We start from the raw sequence: 27,846 nt of genomic DNA, 5'->3' as shown, positions 1-27,846 counted from the left end.
TCCTTGCCCCGCAGGCATCGCTGCCCTCCCGCAGCCCCCTGGCCCACGGCAACGATGGCGCTCCCTGTCGCGGAGGGCGCTCAGGGCCCTGCGCAGGGTTTTTTTCTGATGTACCTGTGCCGTGGAAGAGGAAGAGGAAGAGCGCCTCGCTGCCAGCGCCAGGCACGTCCCCGGAGCCTGGCCTGGAGCCTGCGCAGCGTCCCGGGGAGGCACGCAAGGGATGGGTGCATGGACGGCACCCCAGGCGTTCAGCTGCCCTCGCCCGAGGATGCTTTCTGAGGCCAATAAAAGATGGCAATTTTCCCCAGTGTGTCGGTGTGTATCCCCACGCGCTGCCGCTGTGGGAGCTGGTTGGGGATTCAGGTACATCCCGGGTGCGTACAGAGGCTGAGCCATCCCTGCGCCCCTGGAGGGCACCTGGGCTGGGCAGTGGCAGAAACAGGTTTAAAATGGATCTTTACAGGGTGTGTTTCCAGAAGAAAAACAATGAATAAAATCCCAGCAGCACCACACAAGCCCCCTCTGCTCCCACAGGGGCAAAGCCAGACAGGGACCGGCTACCCCACGGCCAGGGCTGCCGGGCACTGGGGCTGGACACAGCTCAGTGGCCATCAGCGGTGGTGTTTGGGCATGGCAGAGCTTCTGTTCCCAGTGTGAGTCCAGCAGTGGGTGTCCGTGCGCTGGGGGCGATCAGCAGAGTCTTCCCAAGAGCTTTTCTGGCTCGACGATGTCCCCCTGCTCCACGGTGCAAAAAGACGTGGCTGCTGGCTGGGGCACGGCCGCCCACGCCTGCCCCAGCGCCCGGCCCCGGCAGCCTCGCTGTCTCCCCATGCTGACCCACGGGCTCGGGCCAGCACACGAGGAACCCTGCCCGCAGCGGACGTCCGACACTGGCCAAGGAAGAAGAGGCAGGAGACAGGGGGCCTGATGCAGGTTTTTTCTGTACATCAGTGTTTTTGACACCACAGCCTGTTGCTGCTTATAATAAAACAGAAATCAGAAAGAGCAACCAGAATACACACCCCAAGGCAAAAAAACCCTCGGCTTAAACAAAGTGCTGCCCAGCCCCCAGGAGGGGAGGCTGGCAGCTGGGAGTCCAAGGGGGAGGGAAACACCTGCCCTGGCTGGGAAGAAACACAACACAAAGAAAAAAAAACGAACGAACCAACCAAAAAAAAAAAAAAACAACCCACCCAATGTCCCGCTGTGGAGCAGGGGAGAGCCAGAAAAACCAAGATTGTCCCATCCTCAGTCCTGTTAGCACCTGTACAATAAAACTGTACCATCTCCCGGGAGCGGAGCAGCCCTGCCCCATGACCGCTCTCTCCCCGAGAATTGCTCCTGGTGCTGCAGGAGGGGTGCAGGGAATGGGCCGAGGCGAGGAGGGGGCTTCTGCAGTGGCGAGAGACCCCGGGGCGGTGGGGACAAGCTGCTGGGAAGCGTGGGGTGCACTTGGGGGGCCGCTGCCCGTGCGACAGCGCCGGGGAATGGGAGCAGCAGCATGAATGAGACGCAGGAAGGAGCCCGGTGAGAGGATGGAGCCGTGGGGGCGGCTCTCGGCTGGTGGGTGAGCGCCTTCAGCAGAAGGCGGCTCCAAAGCGAAGGGACGTGACTGTCCCCAGGCTTTCAGGTGAGGTGCGAGAGCCCGGCCCTCGAGGGCCGTGACCCCCCGAGGTCTGCGGCTCAGGGGCTGGATGGTCCATGGGGAGCGCCGGCCTCCGGGAGTGTCGGAGAGGGGCCGGAGGAAGCCCTCATCCCCTAGCCCGGAGCTCACCGTCACAGTGATACAGACTCAGCAAAAACAAAGGAAACATTACAAATTAAATACTAATTAAATAAATACTATGGAAGACGTTGGGAAGGGGAGGGCAAACAGAGAGGCGCAGTTCCACGGGGTCAGGCGGGGAGGGGCAGCGGCACCCACCACCCCTCGCTTCGGCAGAGCCGGAGCTGCCGCTGCCCCACGAGCTCCGGCTCACGCAGCCCCGAGGAGGGGGCTTCATCGCCCGCCGTAGCTGGAGGGGGCTGACGGCTGCAACCGCCACTGCTCGTTGCGAAGGGACCTTGGGAAGTCCTTGGAGGCAAGGGTCCTCTCTCCCCAGCTGGAGGAGACCCTGAGGAGAAGAGGGCTGGCTGGCCAAAGACTCGGGTCCCTGCTGCTGGCGCTGAGAGGGCTGCTTCCCCTTGGTCCTTATTATTGCCTCGTGATGCAGGGAGCGATCCGTCCCCGTCAGCTGCTCCAGGCCTGGTACTCCACCTCCGAACCCAGCAGCTGCAGCAGCTCGGGCTCGTAGTGCACCAGCTCCACTGTCTCTGCAGCACCCTGCGCCGGCTCGGGGCTCTCCTGCACCTCCTCTTGCGCCAGCACCTGGCTGAGGGACACCTGGCGCTGGAACTCGGCCTTGGGCAGCGTGGCGATCTCGAAGTGCGGGAAGCGGGCCTGGAATATGCGGGAGGAGAGCTTCAGCCGCTTGAGCACGTCGGAGAAGAGGAACCAGTTGCAGGGCCTGTGAGGACGGGCAAGAGGATGGCGGGTTAGGAGCGGAGGGGTCCGCAGGCAGGTTGCCCACCTCGCCGCCTGCCAGCTGCCGGCATGCTGGCCTGTTCTGTGAGCTCCCCCTCCAGCCCAGCATTAACGTCACCCTCCCTGCTCCAGGAAAAGATACTCACCCCCGAGAGACTGACACTTGGAGGTTATAGCTGGGAAGCAGTGGCTTGTCTGAGAACTCAAACATGAAGTTGTCTGCTTCATGTTCCTCTTCCTCCTGGTCTGAACTTCCTGGAGGGTTGAGCAGCAGATCGCGGCCGATGGTATCTTTCCCCTCTGCAACAAGCAAAACAGACACCGGCATTGCTCACCGTTCCACACCAGCCAGTGCTCTTCACTCCCTGGGGAACAGCTCTGCCCACCTGGACCGGCTACCACCACAACCTCACACGCACCTTCCCACAACGTCACAGCAACCGCAAGAGCCAAGTCCCAGGGGCTCCTCCTGCTCTCCTCCCAGCCCCTCGTCTTGGAGAAACCGAGCGAGCGCTGGCGGTTCTGAACAGCCAGACTCCACTCGGTGACCGGCTTAGGTAGAAAGAACATCTTCTGTCACAGCAATGACCTTCAGGTTTACACTGATCCCGTATGTGAGACGAGGCACTGCCTGCTTGCAAAATGAGCCATTAGACTTTTGTGTCCAGTTCTGGGCCCTGCACTTCAAGAAAGATGTTGAGGTGTTGGAGCGAGTCTGGAGGAGGGCGACCAAGCTGGTGAAGGGTCTGGAGGGTCTGACCTACGAGGAACGGCTGAGGGAGCTGGGGGTGTTTAGCCTGGAGAAGAGGAGGCTCAGAGGTGACCTTAGTGCAGTCTACAACTACCTGAAGGGAGGTTGTAGCGCAGTGGGAGTTGGCCTCTTCTCCCAGGCAACTAGCGATAGGACAAGAGGACACAGCCTCAAGCTTCACCAGGGGAGGTTCAGGTTGGACATCAGGAAGCATTTCTTCTCAGCAAGGGTCATTAGCCATTGGAAGGGGCTGCCCAGGGAGGTGGTGGAGTCGCCATCTCTGGAGGGGTTTAAGAAAAGACTGGACATGGCACTTGGTGCCCTGGTCTAGTTGCCATGGTGGTGTCAGGGCAATGGTTGGACTCGATGAGCCCAGAGGGCTCTTCAAATCTGATCGATTCTGTGACTGGCAGTCTTTTCTTGGGTCAACCACAGGCTGACCCCCAGGCTCTCCCTGAAACGGCCTCAGCCCCCTCTCCTTCGCCAGCACAGCTGCCCTCAGCCTGGAAGAACCTGCACCAGAGAGGACGGAGGTGGGTGTACAAGATGCTTTGTCTGCACAGGTCCTATAAAGGAAGGCGCTGTGCTTTGCTCGCTGAGTCCTTCTCCACCCAGATCCCGCTCTTGACAACTGTCAGCAGGTGATCTAGAGGTGAACACCAGCAACTGTGCCTAAATAGGGACTGCGAGGCTGTGCCACCGAGCTGTGCAGCAGAACTAGAGGCTAACACAACCAAACAAGCAGCACGACTTCAGAGGATCAGCCCCCAGACTTCTGGCTATTCCGGGAGGTACTTGAGCTCCAGCAGGATTTGCTTCCATAGGAGATGGAGAATGGCACACTTGATCCGTAAACCGTTTAAAGACAGTTAGATTTACTATTACAATCTGAAAAACATCTGTTGAAAAATAGCTCGCTGCCTGGATTTTATTATTAAGAGATATGAATAGTCTTGGGTTTGCAGAGTGTTTTTCTCCTGCTGAGACAATACAGGGTAAGTCCAAAAAATCCGGAAAACAGAGTTTAGGTTCTACAGAGAGAAGTCGGACCAAACGTGCTGGTGAGCAAATAAACCACTCACGCAAAAGTTCAGCACCACGCACGAGAGAAAAGGCTGCAAAAAAAATCTTATGGTGTGCTGCATGAGAAAGCTCCACACACCGTACCGCTCTACGAACAAACGCAGCACCCAGCAAGAATGTTACCTTAATAGAGAAAAAACAGCAGGTGACAGGAGACATAGGCTCAAACAGGGTCTCAGGAAAAAAATGAAATAATTTCTTAGTCCTGCCAAGGGAAAAAAAATCCCTAAGGAACAGAAAAATGGGGTGCTTGAACCTTCAAAACTTATTGTAGAATAAAACGACAACAAGTGACACGAATGTCAGTCTGATGTCACTGCTGGGCAAAGCTCAGGTGCCACCACCGAAAAAACTCAAGTTTCTTGAGCAAACCAGGAAAAAAGAATTAGATGCATTTGATGTGGCAACAACACAGTCCAACGTCTATCCTGAACACTCCTCTCCCGCAGCCCTGTCCGTTAGCCCTGTCCGTTGGTCCGTTAGCCAAGAACAGAACATCCTGTACCACCACAGAGTGACAGGGAGACAATCAGGCACAACAATGCTAGTCCCAGGTGTAGAACAAAACCCTGGAGTGGGACTTTGTAGCTGGGACTCCAGTAGCACGAAGTGCAAGACGCTGATGACTTTACCATACTCGGACCTCGGAGATCCCACACCCTGGCTTCCCTCATTATCTTTTGGCCCCCAGAGATTTGCAGACCTAAAGGAAAACGTGGACAACATTCCTGCCTCAAAGAATAGAAACAGATCGAGCAGCGGCCTGTGACTTCTCCTCCACCAAGAGGACCCTTCTGTAGGTATCTGAGTTTTTTCACTTCTAGAAGGATGTTGGAAATGACAGAGGTGAGCAACTAAAATCAACAGCCTTTTAGCTTGCCAGCGTAAATAACCCAAGTCTTTATGAAGGGCTTGAGAGTGATGATCTGCTGTCTCAGAAGCGGTTAGGAGGGACTCTGTGGCCTGCCACGGCTAGATCCAGAACACCTTCATTCCTGGACCCCGGGGGAACTGGAGCAACACAGTGAACAATTTGTGGACCTCGTGCCTGTATCATTTCAAGAAAACTTCTACGCTGGTAACTACAATTTAAGGAAGTGACAGTAAAAGGTGCAAGTCATGCGTTCACTGGGAAACGCCTGGCATTGTAAGAAGAGGACCTCCCCCGGACAAATGCCTCCTCTCCAAAGCAGAGGAGAGGGATGGACAGCTTGGGAACCTCGAAGTTCAAGACTTCTACACCTTGAAGGAATAAGTGTGTCCTCTGCCCTCCTTGCTTTTATCTTGATGACTGGTTAGCAGGGGACAAACAAGTGTTGCTACAAGAATAGCATGCTCCAGGGTTGATAGCCAAAGACCCTCAGGAGTAACCAGCAGCACTTGGAGTCTAGGCTTGCACGCTGTGTTCAGCCTACGCAGAGGGATCCACACATGCAGCTTCCCAAAGAAAAAACCCTTTCAGAGCAACTCCCAGCACGTGACATTACGTCTAAGCTGGGAGGGACAGGGACAGAGCTCAGTGAATGAGGTGTCGTTACCCAGCATTACTTCTCTCTGCTCTGCTGCTGTGAATGAAACGGCACAGACTGAACTCACCCAGCACGGAGCTGCTGTAGAAGTCCCACGCTGTTCGAGGATCTCCATCAGTGCGCCCCTGGAGATCCGAAAGGTAATCTGAAGAGAAAAAAATCGAGAGGGTTAATGCTTATCTGCTGGTCAAAGCATGATCCTGGCATGCATATCCATCGATCCTGGGTGAAGCCACTTCACCTCTGCTGCTTTCCCCCACTGTGCAGTTGGGCGTTCTCGCAAGAAGGGTACCCTCACTCAGGAGAGGACAACATGACCCCAGGCCTGAGAGCATGAAACAGAAACTGAAAAGGGAGAACAACGGACAATACTAAATGGGTTGGAAAGAAAGGTTCTCAGGGTTGTCTTGAGTTCAAAATTACATCTCGAACACCTGCACGTGTAGTTAAGCCTGGAGGAGCTCAGACAGACAGCTGGCAAACAAGAGTTTTTCGACACCGGAGATTTTCTGCCTTGTATCTACCTGGGAACCACCGCTACTCCAGCTGCCTCTTCCTTGCTGTTGTGTAGAAGCCACAACACTCATCTTGCTTCTACACAAAGAGCACAGAAAGCAGGCACGCATCACTCTTGGCCACCGGGATCCAAAATAGTCCTCGCTAACAATGGCAGGCAGGCAGCATTTGGGCAAAGCTCTTTTTGAGTAGAAGGCATCATTACTTGGCAGCAAAAATACTTTCTCTTAGGTTATGCAGTAGAGCCAGGAACTGTGGGCAGTGTCTCCAAGCCTCACGCATGGCACTGTCCTTGGTTGTGTGACCACAGCATTGCCATCTTCTTGCACATTAAAGACTGAAAAGTGACTTTTATCTTATTTGGAAAACAGTATATAATTCTAGAATTAAAGTTCGCGTGGCAAAAACACGCACACGTGGCAGGTCAGAGCTAAAATTATTCAGTCACCTGCTGCTCAAGCACTTCTAAACCCTCTGACACCCAGCTTTGGTCCCGAATGCTGCCAGACAGGAAGGATGGGAGCACTGCCACCCCCAGGCTTGGCACCTACCGCAGAGGAAGCGCTTCATCACTTCACTGGTGGCAAGCTTCACAGCTGTCTGCCCAGAGTACGTGGCCAGAGTGGGATCAGCACCATAGGAGAGTAGAAGCCACATGGTTTCCAGGTTGTCATTTGCTACTGCATCGTGGACAGGCCTGCAAGAATCACGAATTCACAGAATCACAGAGTGTCAGGGATTGGAAGGGACCTCGAAAGATCATCCAGTCCAATCCCCCTGCCGGAGCAGGATTACCTAGACCATATCACACAGGAACGCGTCCAGGCGGGTTTTGAATGTCTCCAGAGAAGGAGACTCCACACCCTCTCTGGGCAGCCTGTGCCAGTGTTCAGTTACCCTCACTGTAAAGAAGTTTTTCCTCATATTTATGTAGAACCTCCTGTGTTCCAGCTTGCACTCGTTGCCCCTTGTCCTGTCAAGGGCTGTCACTGAGAAGAGCCTGGCTCCATCCTCATGACACTTGCCCTTTACATATTTATAAACATTAATGAGGTCACCCCTCAGTCTCCTCTTCTCCAAGCTAAAGAGACCCAGCTCCCTCAGCCTCTCCTCATAAGGGAGATGTTCCACCCCCTTCATCATCTTCGTGGCTCTGCGCTGGACTCTCTCTAGCAGTTCCCTGTCCTTCTTGAAAGGACAGAAGCAACGGCAGAAAAAGCAGAGACTGGAGGAGGTCGCAAAGCAAGTGCTCTGTTTTGGGTTAAGAAAAACCCAGTGATGACCAACAGCTCATCCTGAAACACACCCCCTGCTCCCTGCACCCCCACACCCAGCGCTCCCCCAGCTGCTCCCCCTCGCTGCCTTGCCTTGTGCCGTCCTGCGCGCTGCAGTTCACGTTGGCGCCGTGCTCCAGCAGGATGTGGAGGATGTCGATCCAGCCCCGCGCGCAGGCTTCGTGCAGAGCTGTGTAGCCAGCGTTGTCACGATGGTTCACGTCACTGCTCTTTTTCTGCAGGCAATAGAGCACCACGTCCTGCAGGAACGGGATCATTGCAGGCCTGGTTACGCACAAACCCACACACAGCAGCGCAGGACACAAAGCAGAAGAGGGATCCAAAGCTCACCTTGTAGCCCAGGCGAGCTGCTCGCTGCAGAAGGGTCTCTCCTGCATTTTTGTTCACGATCAGCCGCCGAGCTCCAGGAGGAATGTTCTGGGCCACGGGCAATTCAGGGGAACTCCCTGGGCTGACCCGACGGGACTTACAAAGCGTCCATGAGTCCTGGGGCTTCTTCGGAGGGCGCACTTTGGGCTGGTTCCAGCAGCCTTTCCCCTGGAAAAGAAAGGAATACAACTCCTTGGCACAGGTGGCCACGGCTTACTAACAGGAGCCCCCTTCTGTCTCGTCTCCCCATGCGTGCTCCCCCCATCCGCCCAAGCCATACCTTCCCCTCGTCACAGATCCCTGCCAGGTGTTTGGTTTTACATTTGCGTTTTCCTGATGGTTTCTCCAGCTCTTCTTGGACGGGAGAGCTGTCGGAGTGCTCCAGGAAGAAGCCATTCCGAAAGTCTGGGCGTCCTTGAGATTTCCGGGGGGATGGGGAAAGCCTGCTCCGCAGCCGGAGCTCTGTGCCTTTACCCTGCGCACACTCCTTCTGCTTCCGGTACCTAAAATCTAAAAGAGAAATGGGGATGAGGAGTTTGTGTAGGTTCAGCACCGAAGGCCAGCACCCCAGATCTCTGCCACCAGGCAAAACAAACTGCCCATCTTTGACAGCTGCTCATCCAGGGAGGTGGTGGAGTCACCATCCCTGGAGGGGTTTAAGAAAAGACTGGACGTGGCACTTAGTGCCATGGTCTAGTTGCCATGGTGGTGTCAGGGCAATGGTTGGACTCGATGAGCCCAGAGGGCTCTTCCAACCTCATTGATTCTGGGATTGATTCTGTGAACTGTTTGGTAATCGTGCGCTGCCATAGGATGCACTCCCCTACCTGTAAGGCTGAGCAGGACTTGTGGGATACCCCTTAGAGAGGCAGAAAATGCAGGAGGCACCTCCCTTTCAGCTGCCTGCAAACAGTCATTGTTTCACTGCCTGCGAAACCAGACCCTGCCTTGCCCTCTCACATCTTCCCCCTAAGTTTAGTAGCACATTAAAGTTTCAATTGATACGCACGCAGGTGGGACGTACCAGGATGCCTCAAGGAAACCCAGTCTTCTCTTCCTTGCACTAGAAGGAGCTGCGGGGTTGCTCATTACGGAGCCCTGCATGTGGCGCAAGGACAGGAGCTCTGCTCCCCTGAAATAGCAACATCCCATAGCAAGGGCACGATGGCAACGGGAAAACAAAGTATGGACTGAGAAAGTGAAGTCCTGTGAATAAATAACCACCCAGACTTGTATGATGCCGTACACCTCCCTCTGCGCAGATGATCGGTGCTGGAATAAGACAGGTTAAAAGGGAAGAGCCCTGTGCAGACCAAAGGACAGAGCAGGCATCTGTACCCAGCTTTGCAGAGTCCCAGTCTCTCAAGCCTGGCTCTCTCCACAGCTTTGGGCACTTTGTTTGGGAACAAAGACTTTGCTTCATTTCTAGGTGAAGAGCTTGGAGATGCCCCCGTGGGTTAGTTCAAGGCATCAAGAGGATAAACTCCAGGAAGGGAACTTTACGTCCGTTAGGGACACTGCTGCCTCCAGTGCCAAGGCAGGTGTTGTAGACCTCCAGGAGCAGCATCTTCAGCTTCCACGTTATGCTGAGACTCTAGATTCTCCATGTCAAGCACCACACATGACTTCCACCGATGTCTTGCTATTGCTAGGAAGTAGGGGCCATGGATCTTCTACAGAAAAATGGGTTTGGCCAAGATACCAAGGTAGAACACAAATAAAAATCTCAAAGCAACCATGTCTCAAGTCCTGCTGTGCTGTTCTGGCCTCCACATCTCAGGAAGAATGGAGTGGACGTGGAGAAAAGCAACCACAACAACTGAGGGGTGGAGAAGCTGCGCTACAAGAGAGGCTGGGACTCCTCAGTCTGGAGAGGAGAAGGCGGAGAAGGATGTGACCAAAATTTGCAAGAATCATAAAAGGATGGATCAGCTGAGTGGAGGAATCTTGTTCATCCAACCCTGCAGCACAAGAGTTACAGGCACTCGATGAAACCAGTCAGAGTTCAGTTAAAAGAAGAGACAGAAGAAAGGACTTTGCACAGCATGGAGGGAACTTCAGGGCTTCGCTGCCACCAGAGGTGGTGGAAGCAGATGTTATAAGCAGGACCAGAAAGGATTTAGTATCTGAGGGCCGAGCAAGCAGTCCCTGAGGGAAACTGCCTTCTGGACAGAAGACAGACACTCTTAAGATGTGTGGTAAAGCTCCTGGAGGAAACCCTCCTGAATGCTGCTGCGCTCAAACCTCCTTCTCAGGCTCTGTTTGGAATAGGCGTCAGCAGGAGACAGCCTGAGAGCGCCCTTGAACTGCGAAGATGCCAGGAAGCTCATCAGAAACTTTACTCCTGGTCTCACAGAGGCACCCAGACTCCACAGTGATAGCCTAAAACCGTGCTAGAGCAGAAACGTAGCTTGGGAGATCAGGTGGTGGGAGGATAGCGGCCATCCCTACTGCTTCTCACAGCACCTCAGCAGCATCTCAGCCTCTCCTGAGGACTGATCTGAGCGCCAACGTGGCAGAAAGCAACAGGTCCGTATCCACTACATCACCTCCAAGAGAAAGGCCTTTCCCCCAGCACCGTGGCTCAGACACGCTCTTCTGCAACCCTGACAGAAGTTACCTGTGGGACACTCGGACACAGCTATGAGCTACCAGCCAGCTGTCAGCACACATCCCAGCCTTGCTTCCAACAGCCTCACACTGCCCCTGCACGGACAGAGAGGAGGGACCACAGAGGCTGCTGAACCTCAGGGAAACACAGATCCCAGGTTTAGTTTTGACCACACAGTCTGGGCAGTTATGGGAGGAAAGGCAAGAGCAGGGGTTGAGCAGTGAGCAGGACACAGGCAGGTGGCACAGCGTTCTCCTCCCAGCAAAGCTCCAAACGCGACCCGCAGAGGGGGATTTCTCCATCGCTTGCAGACACTCTGGCTTTGTTAATCCTCTCTCCCTGGTGCAAGCTCACAAGTTGCCTTCATAAAGCAAGACAAAGCACAAAGAAGCCCAGCTGAACTGTGATGGCTCCATCTCCCTCTACTTTAGCCAGGAATGCTGAACACTACTCCCAGGGGCCCATGCTTGTCCAGAAATATTTCACTGCTCTACCTCGGCCGATTCTCATTTTCCCACGCCCTCTGTTTTAATCTGAGGGTAAGATCAGTATCTAATTAGCCACACAAGCTGCTGTTTCCTACTCTGAAATTTACTGTAAATATTTTTGAAAGAAGAACTGATCAATTGAAGTGGCCCACGCTGTGGACATCAAGCCATTAATAATGATGGACTTTCATCATTTGAAAAAAAAACCAACCACCCCCCCAAAAAAAAAACCCACACACAACAGAAAAAAACAAACAAAACAAAACAAAAAACCCCACGTTGGTACCCAGCCTGGCACCAGAAACCCCTTCCCAGCCTGTACCTGCTTTGGATTTTCGCCTCCTGTGGGGGTAGCCCACTCGCTCCTCCTCTCGCTCAGTCAAATATTCCCCTGTCTGGTATTTCCGACTTTTCTGTCGTCTCCTTTTCTTCCTTTTGATGTGGCTTTCATCTTCCTCCTCCTCGTTGGGCTCCCACAGCTGCCTGGGCGATTCCACTCTCCAGGGCAGCTCCCGGGTCCTCCTCGTGTAACAGCTGCTCCTCTCGGACAGAGACCTGTCCCTGGCCCTGCGACTGTGATAGCGTGATGTCCTGTGGGATTTTCGCAGCTTGCGACGTTTCAAGGATGTCTCCTCCTCCTCTTCCTCCTCCTCTTCCTCCTGATCCTCCTCCAGCAATGGTAAACTCTCCTGACCAGTCACATCACACTCTCCTGTCACACCAGCAGAAGACCCAGCGATGCTTCCTGCAAGAAAGTGGGATTTCTAGCTGACAAAAAAGCCAAGGGAATCTACAAGAGAAACCCTGCGAGGCAGGACAGAAGACAGAGACAAGGCCACGTAAAGAGGGGAACGCTCACAGCCCACCCAGCAGTCCCACCTGGGTCCCCTGGCACCACCTCACCCGACTGACTGCGTGTCCGGCTGCTCAGCACCACCGGAATAAAATCCCGAAAGTTGTTCTTGGGCTTCTTCTCCAGGTAACCTGTGGGGAAAACGGAGCCTTGAGCCAACGTGCCACAGACGTGTGCACGCACGTCTGCTGGCCTGGGAGGGGCAGCCCAGCATCACGCCGAGCTCTAATTTGGATCCCAATCTGCTACAGGAGCCACTGGCTCCAGACGCTGTTCAGCTTCAGGGGAGCAGCGGTTTGGCCCCAGGGGCATCAGGAACCTGACCCTGCACAAACACACACAGAATCACAGACTGGTTTGGGTCGGGAGGGACCTCAAAGATCATCTCGTTCCAACCCCCTGCCACAGGCAGGGACACCTTCCACCAGACCAGGTTGCTCCAAGCCCCATCCAACCTGCCCTTGACACGCAGCCATTCACAAGAGTACCTTCCTCGTGCGCCGGAGATGGGAACTCCGTCTTCGCCGGCCTCCTGCGCTTACGCTTTACCCTGAGGCTGTTGTGATCCTTCACTGAGCCCAGGCCGGCTCGGCCTTCTCGCTTGCTGAGCTCGTGCGGATTGTCACGGTGTCTGCGCCACTGTGAACGGAGAACACAGGCTGAAGCTCGAGCTGCCGACTGACCACACCAAAGAAGCAAAGGAGAAGGGAGAAAACGCTGTCCCCCGCTCATCGTGCTGGTGCCCTCCAGGGTTTTTGGCACCCCAGATCCATTTTTGCTCTAGATAACCTGCAGACACAGGTACATTAAGCCACTGCCGGGTAGTGCCGAAGAGCATGGGTGGAAAGCCCCGTGCGCTCGGCTGCCCCGCACCACGAGAGCTCCCTCCTCACCCCCAACCTCACCCACTCACCTTTGCCACAACCCAGAGGTTCCAGCCCGTCCCACCCACCTTCCGGCCATGCACGCTCCGGCTCCCCGATCTGCCTGGGGACTCCTCGCCGTCCTGGGCTTGGCACTTCAGTCTCTTGTGGGCCTGCCTGGCATCCCCATCATGCTGCCGCTTGGACTTGCAGCGCACGCTGCCCTCTTGCTTGATTTGGCCTGCTCCTTTGAGCTTGACCTCGGCAAAGGCCTGGGGAGCAGCCCCAGCTCGCAGGCACGTCACAGAAGTAAACGGCGCGTCGCACTCCACTCGCTCGCTCTTGACCCTGCACAGATCCACCTGACGCACACACTGGAGGGGTTCCGTGGCCAGGGGCTCCTGGGAGCCTTCACAGCCCAGCTCCTTGCGTTGACTCTCCGTGGGCACAGCGGGCACCTCCGAAATCACTCGCAGGCTCTGCTGCTCAGCCGCGGGCAGATCATGCGACAAATACGCCGCCAACACCTGGTTTTTAGGCTTTGCATCCACCTGTTTGAGGCTACAGCTCCCCTGGGGAGCCTCAGTCTGTACACTGCCCTCCTTACTGGAGTCAGCCCCTGGCTGGTTGCGCTCTTGACTCTTCTGGGGGTTGTCCAGCTTCCCCTTCCCCCCTTTCGCATCCAAAGCGCTGGTCTGAAGAGACGGACCTGCATCCAACGGGGCTGGATCGGCCGGCTCCCCGTAGAGCTTGGGTACGGCCCGGCAGCTCTTGTTCTTGGCTGCAGCTTCCCGTTCCTGAGGTGGGAGCCTGGGCAGCCCCTCGGGCAGGCTCTGGGCGGCTGTGCTGGACTCCGTGGGCTGCACATTCGGGAGCTCACCGGCACCAACTGGCTTGCAGGAGCTGTTCTGGTTTGGGGGCAGCTGCCCTGTTGTGGAGATGCCAATTGAGAGCAGGGGGGTTTGATGATAAGGAGACCAGCCAAGAGGCAGAAGCTGAGGACTGGAAGGTTTTCCATTCACAGGGCATCGTGGGTACACACTTCCCTGGCCAGGATTCCAGGTGGAGATGTCCTTGGACTGACACAAAGGAGCTCCTGGAGCAACTCTGCCGTGAAGAAGTCTCCTGGCAGGATCCTGCTGTCCTTCTGTGCTGACCTGGTTGGCTTTCTTCCCACAGGGAGCCCCAGCGCTGCGAGGCTCTCCCTGATCGATGATGGAAATGGGCTCCTGCTTGGGAAGGTGTCGCGGGTCCCTGCTGAAGCTCACACCAGGGTCCTTGCTGAGCAGCAGCGAGGCAGGCACCGGGTTGGCGACGCCGACATAGGTCCCTGGGATGGTGCTGATGAGCGTGGTGTTCTTCACCCAGGAGCCCTGCTCGCCGTTGCGCAGGAACTCGGGGAAGATGACTAAGGGAGGGGTGGTGCCGAGACAGGAGGTGACGCTGCTGCCCGTAGTCTGGGCCGCACGCTGGGACTTGGACAGGACCGTGGTGAGAAGCGCTTTGCCGCTGGTGTGCACGGGTGTGAGGATGGGCATAGGAGGAGTTTTGCGTTGACTGGGTGGAGGCAGTTTCTGACGGTTGGACTTGGAGGAGAGGTCGAGAGGCATCTCGCTGCACTCTGGAGAGGTGACCATCTCACGCTCCAGCTGCGGAGGGGACTTCAGAGGAGAGAGCGAAGTGGCAGCTCCCGGTGCGTGCGGCTCGGGAGCTGCCGGGGCTCTGGCGTGCGCAGCGGTGCTGGTGCCGGAAGAGGGAGCAGCGGTCCCACACGATGCTGCCAGCGGAGGCTGGCTGGAGGAGAGGGAAGGGCCCGCAGTGGATGGGGGAGCACCCTCGGCTGCAGCCTGGGCACCGCTCCCGCCCGAGGGCGAAGGGCAGCTAAGCTGATTCACCTCCACCGACACCACTTTGGCGTCCGAAGCCAAGGGCCTGGTGACGGAGAAGGTGTAGGGGTAGGAGCGCAACTCTGGGGAAGCGATAATGCCTGGCAGGCAACGCTCGTGTAGGTAGGAAGGCAGGACGGGGAGGGTGAGTGTGGAGGAGACCCCCAAGGTGGCTGGAAGTGTAGCCACGCTGAGCGGCTGCCCACAGCTGGGTGGTGGGATGTACACCAGCGACTGGCTGGGGCTCAGGACTGCCCCAGGCTGAAAGGACAGGGGCATTTTTTGCATAGCAGGGGCCTGAGATGTGGGAAAGCACACTCTGTTCAAAGTAAAAGTAGCGGGAGTGGAGGCAGAGGTGTTGCAGCTGGAGACAACCACAGACAACGTCCCTTCTGCCAGCACGCCTGGCCCTTGTGCTCCAGCGCTTGGGGTGGTTTTCTCCTTCCCAGCAGGCTCGCTCTCTGGAGCCACGGAGCAGGCTGGAGGAGCATCAGCCTGCTTGTCGCTGTGAGGATCTGCAGGTGTCCAGGCAGCATCAGCACCGCTGCTCTCCTGCTCAGCAGCTCTGGGGACTGCAGGCTCCTGCCCTCTGCCATCCCCCTGGCTTGCCAGAGGGCCCAGGGCATCATCTTTCACAGTCTTTCCCGCACACTCCGGGTTTGGGTTGGGATCAGGTGGCTGCTCTTCCAGTTTGGGTCCAAGCTTTTCCTCCACCTTGCCATCAGCATCCAGCCCCTGGGCACTGCTGCCACCACCGCTGACTGCTGTGAGCTCCACCTGCAGCAAGAAGGGAGAGGGTGTCCCCAAGAGCTCTGCAAGTGGCTCCCAGCAAAGCAGGCAAGACCTTCTCTCTAGACCTCCCCAGGACACAAAGGCAGAAGAAGAAAACAGCTCTTGCCAAACCAGAGCGGTGCTTTACCCTTACTGCACCCAGGTGCACCCCTCTCAAGAAGGAGCCCCCGGGACCCATTAGGGTAGATGCTCTTGCTTGGCCTGTTCCATCAGGGGAAGGCTTCTCGGACTAAGACACGCACGCAAGGAGCTCACCTTGGAAAGGCTGCTGCTGACGCAAAACTCTTGAGACCCCAAGTGCTGGGAGCTGCTCGTTTTAGACTCCTCATCAGAAAGGGGGGCTCTCCTAGCCGAGGAACAAGACAGAGCATTACGAAACCCCAAGACACCCTCCCAGCACCCTACCCCTCCCTGTCCCCGCGTGGGACAGCAGAGCAGCTGGCAGCCCGAAGCAGCGTGCCTGCTGCAGGCAGCCAGCTCCTCACCACCACACATCACACGGGTACCGGCCGCTGCAGACTGAGGGGGTGAGGAGCACCGCTGTCTCCTGCAGTCCTCCAGCTCCCCGAGCTCTGCCCGCTGGAGAGCGCCTCCTCACACATAAACACTTACCCTACGGCTCCTACGGGCCCAACAAGACTTTCTGCGTGGCCCAGCAGCTCTGTGCACATTCCTTACCCACAGCCGTTTTGACCCCGCTGGTCTCACCACAGGCTAGCCCAGCCCTCCCTGTGACTGCTCTGTGTCACGGCCCGCTCCTGTCCCCTCCACTTCCCATTCTGCCCCACCACACATTTCCAGTCCCATCCTCCTCCGAGCCCAATCCTGCTTGTCTCTTCTTCCTTATTGCCATCCTCCATCTCCCAACCACTCACTCCCTGCCCTGGGACTTCCCAGCCCAGCCCTGTGTTCTCCTCCAGCCGCAGGTGGAGATCTCCCTCTACCACCAAAGCTCTTCAGGCCCAAGCTGTCCGCGATGGGAGCAGCGGGTGTCTGCAGCCACCCCGGGGTGCAACGTCCTGCTGACCCCTTCTCTTTGGAAGACAGTTCCCGAGTGGAAAGCCTGAGTTCAGGATAAGGACTGTGAACCCCATTGAAATGGGGTGCACTGAGGAGGCAGCTGTCCTACGATCCACGAGAGGACTGGACAGGAGGCAGCACTCGTGTGCTCAGTGCCCTGCCCCAGGACACTCCTGCCCCAGCAGCATTTACCCAGTGACAACTCTCTGCTCTTTAAGGGTCGGTCAGACAAGCTGCCGGTGCCAGGATAAAACAGCTCCAGGTTGGTCTCTGCTGATGACGCGATTTCTTCTGGGTTTGCTCCCCTACCCCAGGCTCTCACAACAAGGTAACAGGCACAAGCTACGGGAGGAAGCTTTCTCCTTGGGCTCCCGTATCCCCAGCACCGGGACCCCTCACAACCGCCGCAGCGTCACCCCCACTGACCCTCCCGAGCCCTGTCGAGGGGCTCCTGCCCTCCCGCCCCTTCGGCGGCAGTTTGACGGGGCCTCGTTAGCGCTGTCATTAGCGAGTAACGGCTATGACATTAGCGAGTAACGGCTGCGGCGTGGTGCGGGGGACGGCTGGCCGGGGCCAGGCCGCCGGGGCTCGGCGTGTGGCGCCCGGGCCCCTGCAGCCCAGCCCTGCGCCAGGGCAGGAGGCGGGCGGGGGTCCCGGAGCCGGCCCGCCGCCGCAGCCTGCTCCCCGCCGAGCCGTGCGGGGCCGGGGCCGGGGCCGGGGCCGGGGCCGGCGGTCGGAGCGGAGCGGGGCCGGGGCCGGGGCCGGGGCCGGGGCCGGCTCCACACGGGCGGGCGGCGCGGCGGCAGGACGCCAGGGGGCGCCCGAGCGCAGCTGGCTGGCCGCGGCCCCGGCGGCGAGCGGCCGGGAGCTGGACAGCGGGGCCCGGCCCGGCCCGGCCCGGCGCGGGGCGCAGCCCTGCCTCCTCCCGCCTACCTGTAGGGGCGGCGGGACCGGACCTGCCCCCCCCGCCGCCGCCACCGCCCCCGCCGGGCCCAGGCCCTGTCAGCCGCCGGGACGGCCCCGGGGGCAGCCCCGGCTGCGGCGGCGCGGCCTGCCCGCCTCCGGCCCCGGCTCCTCCGCAGGCCGGCCCGCAGCGTGGGGAGCGGGCGCGGAGGAGCCCGCGACACCCGGGGCGCAGGGGACGGGGACAGCACGGCTGCCCCGCGCCGGCCGCCTCCCGCCCGGCCCTCAGCGGGGCCCGCAGCCAAGGGGGAGCGCTCGGCTGCAGCCGGCCCGGTGCGCCTGCCTTGCTCGGACGCCCCGAACTTTGATGTTTATTGCAAACTAGGAGTAGCTCCGAGTGGTTTAGGAGAGGCAGAGGGCAACGCCGTCCCCAGCTCTTATCTGAGGGACACACAGCAGGCCAAGCGGCTGCTGAGGGCTGAAGATGATCTCTGCCCACATTTCTGCCCCGAGCGAGAGTCTCGGCTCTTCCCCGTCCCACCAGCCCTCCGAGGACCCGCTGCCAAGAGCCTCGACACCCGCAGCGAGGAACGACGGGCACGTGCTGCCTTTGAGCCCATAAAACTTTTCCGGCTCCGGCTATGTCAAATGTGCTGAGCAGACGTAGTCGCCTCAAGGAAGCCACAAACTGATCAGTTTCAAAAAACAAGACCCCAGAGGTGCGGGAATAAAAAGGTGATGCAACGCCATGGGGCAGGGCAGGAACTCCAACTGATCGATCCTGCCTCCCAGCCACTCCTCCTCCCTAATCTCCTACTTGGTGGCATGTCACAACTCTCCCATCTAAGCATTTGGTCTGCACTAAACCCTCCTGGGTCACCAAAAGCTCTTCTTAGTGGCTTGGCTCGCAGTGGGTCAAGCTCTTTCCCTCCCTTGGCAGTTAAGAGCACAGGTCTGGTGAAGCCAATAGCACGTGCAGACAACTTGGCCTTGTCACCCACCAACACCGTGGAGGCAATACAGCTACACACAGCCAACACGTCCTCTGCAGAGGCCTCCAGCGCGCTCTGCTTGCGGGCCCTCCTCGCTGGAGCACGGGATGTGGGGACCATCACGGAATGCCACCATTTGACCACACATCCATCCCCTCCCTGCCGCTCTTTCGCACCTCAGCCTGTTTCACACCCTAGGAAGAACGGGCTGAGCCAGCACCAGCTCCCTTCCCATAGCCTCTCCAGATCCCTAACTCACTTTCTCTGCTCTCTTCCTCCTTCCCCCGCCACGCCGCCCACGCACCTCACCTCTCCTCGTTGAGGCCACACATGCGAATCCGCTCTGTGCTGGTCCAGTTGTGCACCCCACTATAGAGAGGTGCTGTAGAGATCATGACAGCTGCTCGTCACCGACCGGGACCTGCTGGGGCTCGAGAGGCCGCTCTGCCTACAAAAGAAAAACAGAGGATTGGTAACTCTCCCCGGGGTGCTCACGTTCAACCGTGCTTCAGAGAGAGTTGTCCACAGCTTCGCTGCCAGGCAGACGGGGTACAACGCCCGAGGTGCTACACGTCTGTCTAGAAGAGGGCTAGAAGAAATCAGCAGCGCCTTGGGACAGAATCCGCAGTCCATTCACCATCATATTAAACAACTTAATTGCCAAAAAGCCCCTGGCTACCCCGAGAGTTTCACACAGGTGTCTTCACACACATACGCATCCCTCGAAAGATTCCTCCGCTTTTCTCCTCCCTCCAGAGGAACTTCCAGCACCGGGCAGCGAGCTGCAAAACAGAGCTTCACCCAAGGTGATGGTTTGTTAACACGCTGACACCCCCAAGGCTTCACAGGACTTTCATAAACCAGCACATGGTGGGTTAAAGGGGGAAAGCCTCAACCAAGGAGGCAGCTGGGGGACCCTGGAGGGGAGCAGAGGTTTGCCAGCAGGGCTGTCAGACATGCTGTCGAGTGATTACCCCCTCCCTCTGTCAGGAAGGTGCTGGGATTCGGTGGAGTTATGGGTGGAAAACGTGAGGAAACACAGAGATTCGTGAGCATCCAAGATGCACCGTCGGCTGGGTGGAGCTTTCGAGGGAGACCGTTGCAGCCAATCGTGCAGCGCTGGGTGTTCAAGCATTAAGGCAGCTTTGCTGCTCGAGTCGTACCAGGGAAAAAGCAATGAAGGAAGAGAGGATCTGCTGTGCTAACAAGTAGACTCGGTCGAACCAAGCAGGACTGACTGCAAAAGGCAGAGAGATGCTGTCAAAGAGCTGCTCGGTTCAGAGAAATACTAAACACTCGAATGTGAAGCAGGCACAGAGCCGCAGCAACGCTCTCGGTGCAGCGGGAGAGAGTGGGAAGAAGCTGAAAGCGACACGTGATCCCAAATCTCCGTTGGTTTTCTTTTCCCTGACAAACTCCTGGCGACACAAGCTCTGAACGGGACAAGAAGCAGCTTGCACCATCCGTTGATGCTGAAAGGAGCCACGCAGGGATCTCCTGGCCAGCAGCTCAAGGGATCGAGCTGTGGAATTGAACGACTCCTCCGAACGCAGCTGCTGCCAGGTGTCCTCACCTCAGCCCAAACACACCAGTGGGGACCCTCCAGACAGAAAAGAAGGGCCAGGCACAGAGGAGAAATCGGGGCAAGGCGGCTTGTTTGCAAAAGAGAAGCAACAGACCCATCTGCACGTATGAGAGCACAAGTGAGCAAACAGACCACGGAAACCAGGGGTCAGGGGAAGAGGGGGAAACCTGCTAAAAGGCACACACTGTTCGATGGAAGAAACACCATAGAACGAAGGGGGAGCGGGGCAGCCGCTAAGCCAGAGAGCAGGGTCGTACCTAAAGAGAATGAGAGGTGGCTTGGAGCAGGAAGGGGAGGAGTCTTTCGGTGCTTGGAGAGAAATGCAACATAAAGGAAATAGGGGAACAAACAATCTGCGGGGATTTCACCATCTTAGGCTAAACTGAAAGAAGGGGAGGAGAAAGGTTCTGCCCCTGAGCACAGTGGCAGGACAGATGTTTCGGGAGAAATCAAAAGGGACCTTCTGTGCAACGGGGGACGGGGATGCATACGGCTGCGCGACGTGGAACAGGAGCTGGAGACGAGCTGAACCTCAAACGAGCACAGATCCGGCGTGACCAGAGAACAGGTCTGGCAAGGGAAAAGTGATAACAGGGTGGTGTGAGAAGCTGGGAGAAGCAGCACGTTTTGAGTACTCGAGTAAGCGCTGGTCAACAGAGGAGGCACGAGGGCCACGAGGAGAGAGCCGGGAGGACATAGCAACAGAGACAGACACTGTTTCATGAATTCTTGGCCTCTATCCTCTACGGACGACGTGGGACACGTGCCAAAGACAGGCATTTCACAGGGAACGAAGGAGAACAGAAGAGAAAAAGAATCAAGATTTCAACTAAGAGAAGGAATAAAATGAGGGAAAAACAACAGAGCTGGTCTCAAGCACAAACCAGCACGAACAGCGAAAGAACAGCATCCTCAAGAAGGCAGACCAGGGAGTTATTGAGAAACGCAGGGATGAGCAACGCCAAACCAGAGAGAGCAACTGCAGCTTCCCTGGGCCAAAACACACTTTTAGTCAAGTCGACACAAAGAAACCGAGCAAATCTGTCGTCTACACTGGTGCAGCTTGAAATGGCTTTAAACGGATGTAATTAAACTAGTGGGAACCCCTTGGAGAACACAACTAGGGCATGGCTTCACATGCATGTCTTCGAGTAGAAGCAGCTGTTGAGGAACCTGTTGAAGCCCTTCTCTCCCCTCACCCCTGCAATTGGGTCACTGAAACCGTGCGGCGTCCTGGTAAACTTGACCAGGGAGTTGATCTCTGTTTAAAACCTCTTTTTTTTTTTTTCCTGGCTGAACTGGTTCAAACCCATGCGAGCTCCCAGGTCAGGTTCACCAAGAGGGAGAGAGGGCACAGCCTGGCACAGAATCTGCTTAATCTACTACGTCTGCCAAAGGAAGTGTATACGAAACCACAGTCTTATTTTGATTTAGCTAAATAGGTGCCCAGCCAATTCTAATTAACTCCAAAGAAAACCAGTTTAGAACGAAAGAAGAACACCAACACAGCATTGTGCATGGAGAAGCTCGTCATGCGATATTAAAGCTCCTTCACCTCTCAAAACAAAACGTGCTCTAAGAACTGCGAGCAGGGAAGGTGCTGAACGCGTTCACCTCCAACAACAGGCCCTTGCAGAGCTTTGCAACGAAACTAACGTGGTGAATTAAAAGCAAGGGGGTTTTTGTTCATCAAGGCAAAACCTCTCATCGTTTTGCAAAAGGAGAGGATGTTACCCTGCAGAGCAGTCTCTTCCAGGCTCCCGAAAAAGCAAAGCAGATATCTTCTGTGTAGTAAAAGCATGCTTTTACTCAGGTTAGCGGTAACTTAGCTACACGTGGTAGTTCCCTTGGATTAAGTCAAGAAACTACTCTCTCTTCTGAAATACAGCTGATGGAAGCAAGTTTCCTGAGATGAAATTCTTCGGGAATGGATATTTTCTAATAATTATCTCTAGACAAATCCTCCTTGCGCTAAAATCCCAACAGCACCGCGACAACCGTAGTTTCACCACAGGCCGAGCTGAGGATGGCAGGACAGGCTGCCATTGCCTTCACCTACCAGCTCCCACACAGCTGGAGAGAATTAAGCCCACGGCATCTCCACGCTGCCCCTGCTGAAGTCCTGCCTGCTCCCCAGCTCGCAGGGATCCTTCCTCAAGTTGCCTGAGGTGAAGCTTCCTCATTAAGTTTTCCGCTGGAGCGCTGCCCCTCACACTCACACCTCCCACACACGCGCTGGCCAACACTTAAGGCAACTTCTCTGGGCTGCCACCGAACTCCCAGCCACAGGTAGCAAAGAGTTCGGGTTTTACCGGAGGGTTTGGTACTGTCGGTGTTTGCCATAACAGGTGTCATGTCTACGTTGCCACCTGGTCTAACCCACTTTCGCACTGCTTTGATCGGGTCAACCAGAGCCACGACCTCCTACAGTCATCCACCTCTACGGCAGCTGGGGTGGACCCACACCCAGGGGTACAGGGAAGGGGCTTTTCCCTGTTCCTCACAGAGACAACCTGTGCCAGCCACTTCGTCACGGTGCAAACCACCACCTTTGGGACCACGCTGCCATGACCCCCCAAGAAGCTTTTAATGTATTTTCCTGCTCTGCACATTTCCGAGTACTAAAACGACTTGGATTTCACGACGCTCACCTTTCCTCTCCCCCATCCCAGCACCAGCACGTGAGCTACGCACCAACAGGCCACCACTGTCTCAGCTGCACCCCGCCTCGGCGTAGCACAACGCCAGCAGCCAGTCTCCTAAAATCCCCCAGCGCAAGGCTTCCCTCCGCCTGGGCTCCGGGCAGGCGCCTCATCCCCCGACACAGGTAGGAGAGCACCGTGCGACAGCGTCAAGCAAAGTCCCGACGAGCGGCGACGCGCATCGTTGCCGGCAGCCGGGGTTCAGCCAACGGCACGAGCTCCCCCGGGGCGAACAGCAGCTCTGCCTTTCCCCGCTGCAGGAGCGGCGGCCACGGCGCGAGCACCGCCAGGCCAAGGGCCAGCTCCGGAGATCCCGCTGTGGGCCACGGCGGTAGGGACTCGGTGCAGCTCGGCAGACAAAGCGACGCACTCTGCTGGGCTCCGGGTCCTTTACGGCCACGGCACAACGCTGCCCATCGGCTGTGCGTCTTCGCGCCAGCGGCGCTCTTGGCTGCTGCGTTAAATGGGCCAGCGGTAGGGAGGAAAGAAAGGGCGACTTTCCAGCCTTGGGGTACCGAAAAGGAGAAAGCCCGACACATCCCTCGGCAGCAAGAGACGGGGAGGACGCGGTCGGTCGCCTTGGCAAGGTGCTGCGCGGCTCTGTGGGCACTGCGGAAGGCCGGCAGGGATGCACTTTGACCCTGGCAACACACCCGCGGGAGGTACCTTTGTCACGTTCATTCCCAGAGAGCAGCGAAACCTCGAAGGCAAGGTCTTGTCCCCCGGATGGCTACAAAACATACAACTACACCGGCTGCTGGAAACTCAAGCGGGACTCGGAGCGCATCGCCTGCAACCCGGCTGCTTGGAGGGGAGCGAAAGCAGGGGACTAAGGCGGCACGTGCCCCTGCGGCTCTGCAGCGGCGCTCAGGCCAGAGGGAAATGGTCTGTGCCGACCGGAGCGGCTCCTTCACTTGCCATACTTTGCTCACTTTGGCAATCTTCGTTGCCATTAGTAACACAGGCAAGAAATTGTATTTGTTTTTATATGCGATTGTCGGGCGTCCATTTGAGGCACAGAGGTCCAGAGCGAGTGCCAACCCTGAGAGTCGCCTGAGGTGCCTTAGCAGGGATTCAGCTCCGAGCATGGCTTCAGAAAACCCCTTTAAAGCAAACTGCTTGCAAAAAAAAATAAAAATTAAATTAAAAAATAAATTAAAAAAAATCAGGACGGTCCTTTCACAGCGCTCACAACGGGCACGATACATGGCAAGGGGAAAATTTAAGCAAGAAAACTGAAAAAAAGGAAACGGTTTATGTTATATTATGTTACCGCTCACGCGGAGGTCAGAAACCACAGCAGAATTGACCAGGAACAACTAGTGCGGAACAAAATCCAGGCGGGCCGGGCCAGGCCAGGCCACCTCCGCTGTCCGTCTTGGCGGGAGCCGGTGCCAGGCGCGGGGTCCGGCCCGCGGCCCGTGCGGCAGCCCCGAGCGCGGTTGGGGTTTGCCACCGGCGGCACGGCAGCCCCGACTGCTGCCGAGCTGAGCCAGGCTTTGCCTACACGCATTTGCTTAAGCTGATTTAAAGACACAGTAACACCGCGAGTAATTATAGATACTCGGTGCGATGAATTGGAAATAAAAAAAGGGAAAATCCATCCCCATTTTCAAAAAAAAAAAGAAAGTTTGCTGCAGATTCGGTAGTCCTTTGATAACAAGTCGCAGCTGCTGGGCGACTGGCGTCGCTAAACCCTCGCTCACTCGAGGTAGCCACGCTGTCCCCACGAAAGCCCGCTGTCGCCAATTTTTAAGGAGTGAAAAAAAGAGCCGTGAAGGGTGGACAGCGTTGAAGAACTGTATCGGAGAAGGCGCGCGTTGTCCGAAATACCGCAATGGGAGCGCAGCCTTCCGTGCCCAGGAGACGAGCTGGCACGCCAGAGCCCAGGGCTCCCCAGGGCACCTTCCTTCTGAAGGCCAAACCGCGCCAGAGTCCGGTCTCTAAAACCCTCCCAGAAACACATCTCGAGACCCAGGTGACAGCGACAGAGCCAGTGCCCCTGACGGGCACCACGCAGCCTCCAGCGCCGCGCCGGCACTGGCACCAGCTAAACCCAAAGGCCGGCGATGCCAAAGGCAGGGCGGGGAAGGGAAGGCTGATGCCAACATGGCAAAAAAGACACCGACGTGCCGCAAAGGGCGCGGGACGCACCGGCCCTTCCCTGGTGTGGATGCCCCCGAACTCCGGCAGCGGCCGGCGAGGACGAGGGTGCTGCGGAGCGGAGGCTCGGGAAGGAGGAGAAACTTGCTTCCTATTTTAGCCTGGGAGACCTTTTTTCCCGGTGCTTTTCTGACCTGGCGTCACCCACGCCGGGATGAAGGCACCGACGCCGCTCCCCGAGGAGCCAGCAGCAAACCCCCCGAGTACCGACACTCCTTCGAAGGAGTTTTGGTTTCCTCTCGGGCGAGGGCGGCAGGAAGCGCCTCCTGCCCGGTCCCGCCGCGGCCCGACCACCACCCCGGGCACGGGCGGGGGGCCCGGCCGCCCCCACCGGCCCCGCTCGGGGCTCGGGGGGCGGCGGCGCAGGACCGGCACCGCCCCGGCCCCAGCCCACCCTGCCGCCCCGGGGCTGGGACCGCGGGGGGGGTTCCCCTGCCCGAGCCCCCCGCCCGCGGCACGTCCCGCTCCCCTTGCCCCGGCCCCCCTCGCCCCGCGGCACGGCCCACGGCCCCACGCCGCGGACGGAGCCCCGCGGGGCGGGCACGGCCCCCACCCGGGACACGCCGGCCCCCGCGGCCGCTCCGGGGGCTTCGCCCCGGCGCCCCGCAGCGGGCCAGGCCCCACGACGCTGCCCCGCGCCGGCTCCCGCAGCCCCCCCGGCCCCGCTGCCCGCCCCGGCTCAACAGTCGCCGCCGGGGCCGCTCCCCAACGGAACGCGGCGCCGCCGCCGCTCGCACCGCAGCCCCGGGGGCCGCGGCCGGGTCCCCGCGCTGCCGCACCGGGGCGGCCCCGAACATGGAGGTGGTGGCGGCGGCGGCGGCCGCGCTGCCCCCGGGGAGGGCTCTTCCGCCATCGCCCGGCGCTCGGCCGGTCGGCTCCCGGAGCTGCTGCCGGCGCGGCCGGCCCCGGGCACGGCGGCCACCGGGGCAGGCTCGGGCCACGCCGCCAAACTCCGCGAACGCCCGGCGCCACCGTCCCGCCGCCGTCGGCCGCCGCCCCGGGAGCGCTGCGCTCCGGCGGCCGCCCCGCCCCGCCGCGCCGCCCCGGGACCCCCCCGCGCCGCCCCGGGAGCGGCAGGTGCCGCCGGTGCCGGTGCCGGAGCCGCCGCGCGAGGCAGGGCAGCGGCACGCCGCGCCGTCGCGGGGCAGGGAGCGGAGCCTGCCGTCGCCGCCCGCCCGTTGCCCCCGGCCCGGCGCTGTCAGTACCCGCCGTCCGCGCCGCTGTCCCGCTGCAGGACGCTGCCCCCCGCGCCGCCCCCCCCCCCGCACCGCGCCACCACCCCCGGGAGTGTCCCGGGACCGTTTCCATGGAGACCCCGTCCTGCCGGGCGGGGGGGTCGAGCCGCCCGTTCCCGTCCGCCTGCCCCCCCCACCTCTGCCCCGGCGGTTGGGTGCGGGGCCGCGCGGGCCCGGGGTGCCCGGGCAGCGGGGGCCGGGCGTCCGGCGCGGGGCGGCGGGGCGGAGGGGGGCGGGCACGCACCTGCTTCCCGAGCCGGGCGTGCGGCGGGGGGCGGCGGGCCGAGGCGGGCCCCTGCCCGAGGCGGCGGGTCGGACACTGGGCGCTGCGAGCGGCGGTTCGGCGGCGGCGGCGGAGACACTGGCAGCGGCAGCCGGAGTGTGAGGGCGAGAGCGAGCCGCCGCCGCGGGGGCTGACGGGAGCTGTAGTCCGGCCGCCGCCGTCCGTCCGGCCGCGCCGCCGCCCCGGGGACTGCGGCTCCCGGCGTGCCGCGCGGCCAGCCCTGCCCGCGCGGGGGGGCTGCGCGGAGCCAGCCGAGTCCGGAGAGGGAACGGGCGGGGAGGGAGGGGGCTCCGCGCCCGGCACAGCCCGCGGGAGGGGGCGCGGGGGGAGGCCGCTCCCCACCGGGGAGGGGCCGCACCGCTCCGCGCTCCGCGGACGGCACCTCCGGGCGGCGCGGCACGGCGCGGGGGGAGCCCCGCACACACACACACACACACACACACGCACACACATACACGCCCGACCCCGCGCCGGGGCACCGGCGCCCGCACCGGGGAGAGGCGCTCGCTCCGCACCGGGGGGAGGAGGATGGAGGAGGAGGAGGAGGAGGTGGCGGGGGCGGGCGCTCGCTCCACGCCCGGGCAGCGGGCAGCGCTGGACGGGCAGCGCAGGCAGCGAGCGCAGCGCCCACAGCCCCGGTGCCCGCAGCCCCGGTGCCCGTCGCCGGGCGCGGCCGAGGGGGTGCCCGAGGGCGCAGCCGAGCCGGGCCGGGCCGGCGGAGCGGGCGCGGAGCCGCCTGCCCGGTAGAGGTGGCGCGGGGCCCCCGCCCCCGCGGTGGCGGCGATGGCGCTGGGTGCCCCCCCGGGCCCGGTGCCCCACCGGGCGGGCAGCGCTGCGGGGCGGGGGCGGCCCCAGGCGGGGGTCGAAGCGCCTCCCCCGCGCCATGCGGGGCACCGGGCGGCACGGCACGGTCCGGCAGCTGGAAGTTTATCCCCGGCCCCCGCCCGAGGCACCGGGGCCCGCAGGCCCGGCGGCCGCCGCACCCCCCCGCTGTGCCCGACGCGGGGCGGCCCCGGCGGTGCCCCGGCCGCGCCCCCGGCCTGCTCCGGCCCGGCCGCCTCGCCGGGCCCGCCCCGCACCGCACCGCCCCGGCGACTGACAGCCTCGCCCGGCCCGGGGCTGCGCCGCCCCCGGCCCCCGCACGGGCCTCGGGGACCGGCGGCCCCGCAGCGCCCTGGCGCGGCCCCGCGCCGCGGGCACCCGCTGCCTGTCCCCGGCCCCGCCTGGCCCCGGCCCCGGCCCCGCCACGCCGCCCTGGGCCGTGCTCGGCTGCCCGGGCCCCGCGCAGGCACCGCCCCGCTGCCCGCTCCCCTGCCCCGCTGCCCGCGCCCGGCCTCCCCCGGCCCCGGCCCCGCCGCCCCATCCGACGCCCCCGGCCCGGCGGCCCCCTCCCCGGCCCCCGC

General features: G+C 59.8%; 1 protein-coding gene across 1 annotated transcript; it reads right to left on the bottom strand.

Moving 5' to 3' along the window:
• Positions 1-973: 973 nt before the first annotated feature.
• Positions 974-26,495, bottom strand: BCORL1 (BCL6 corepressor like 1). Its single transcript, XM_068419995.1, has 14 exons — positions 26,405-26,495; positions 18,785-18,923; positions 15,816-15,906; positions 12,972-15,545; positions 12,508-12,658; positions 12,070-12,150; positions 11,489-11,911; positions 8,348-8,577; positions 8,029-8,235; positions 7,771-7,937; positions 6,955-7,100; positions 5,955-6,032; positions 2,671-2,824; positions 974-2,507 (listed from the first exon to the last, which is right to left on the bottom strand). Exons 2-14 carry the CDS (start codon positions 18,868-18,870, stop codon positions 2,231-2,233), a joined length of 4,665 nt encoding a protein of 1,554 aa, XP_068276096.1. The 5' UTR covers positions 18,871-18,923; positions 26,405-26,495; the 3' UTR covers positions 974-2,230.
• Positions 26,496-27,846: the final 1,351 nt, after the last annotated feature.

This window comes from Nyctibius grandis, chromosome 29 (genome assembly GCF_013368605.1).
Source record: "Nyctibius grandis isolate bNycGra1 chromosome 29, bNycGra1.pri, whole genome shotgun sequence".
NCBI lineage: Eukaryota > Metazoa > Chordata > Aves > Nyctibiiformes > Nyctibiidae > Nyctibius > Nyctibius grandis.
The sequence above is the reverse complement of the archived record's forward strand: the minus strand, read 5'-3'. Positions and strand labels throughout refer to the sequence as shown.

Bases quoted from the DNA above. Each gene is read 5' to 3' on its own strand.
- BCORL1 (XM_068419995.1), bottom strand. From the start codon at position 18,870: ATGATCTCTACAGCACCTCTCTATAGTGGGGTGCACAACTGGACCAGC. The intron at 7,938-8,028 runs GTGAGCTTTGGA...CCGTTCCTGCAG, and splicing joins CAGCTCGCCTGGGCTACAAG to GACGTGGTGCTCTATTGCCT. The intron at 2,825-5,954 runs GTGAGTTCAGTC...TGCTTGTTGCAG, and splicing joins CTACAGCAGCTCCGTGCTGG to AGGGGAAAGATACCATCGGC.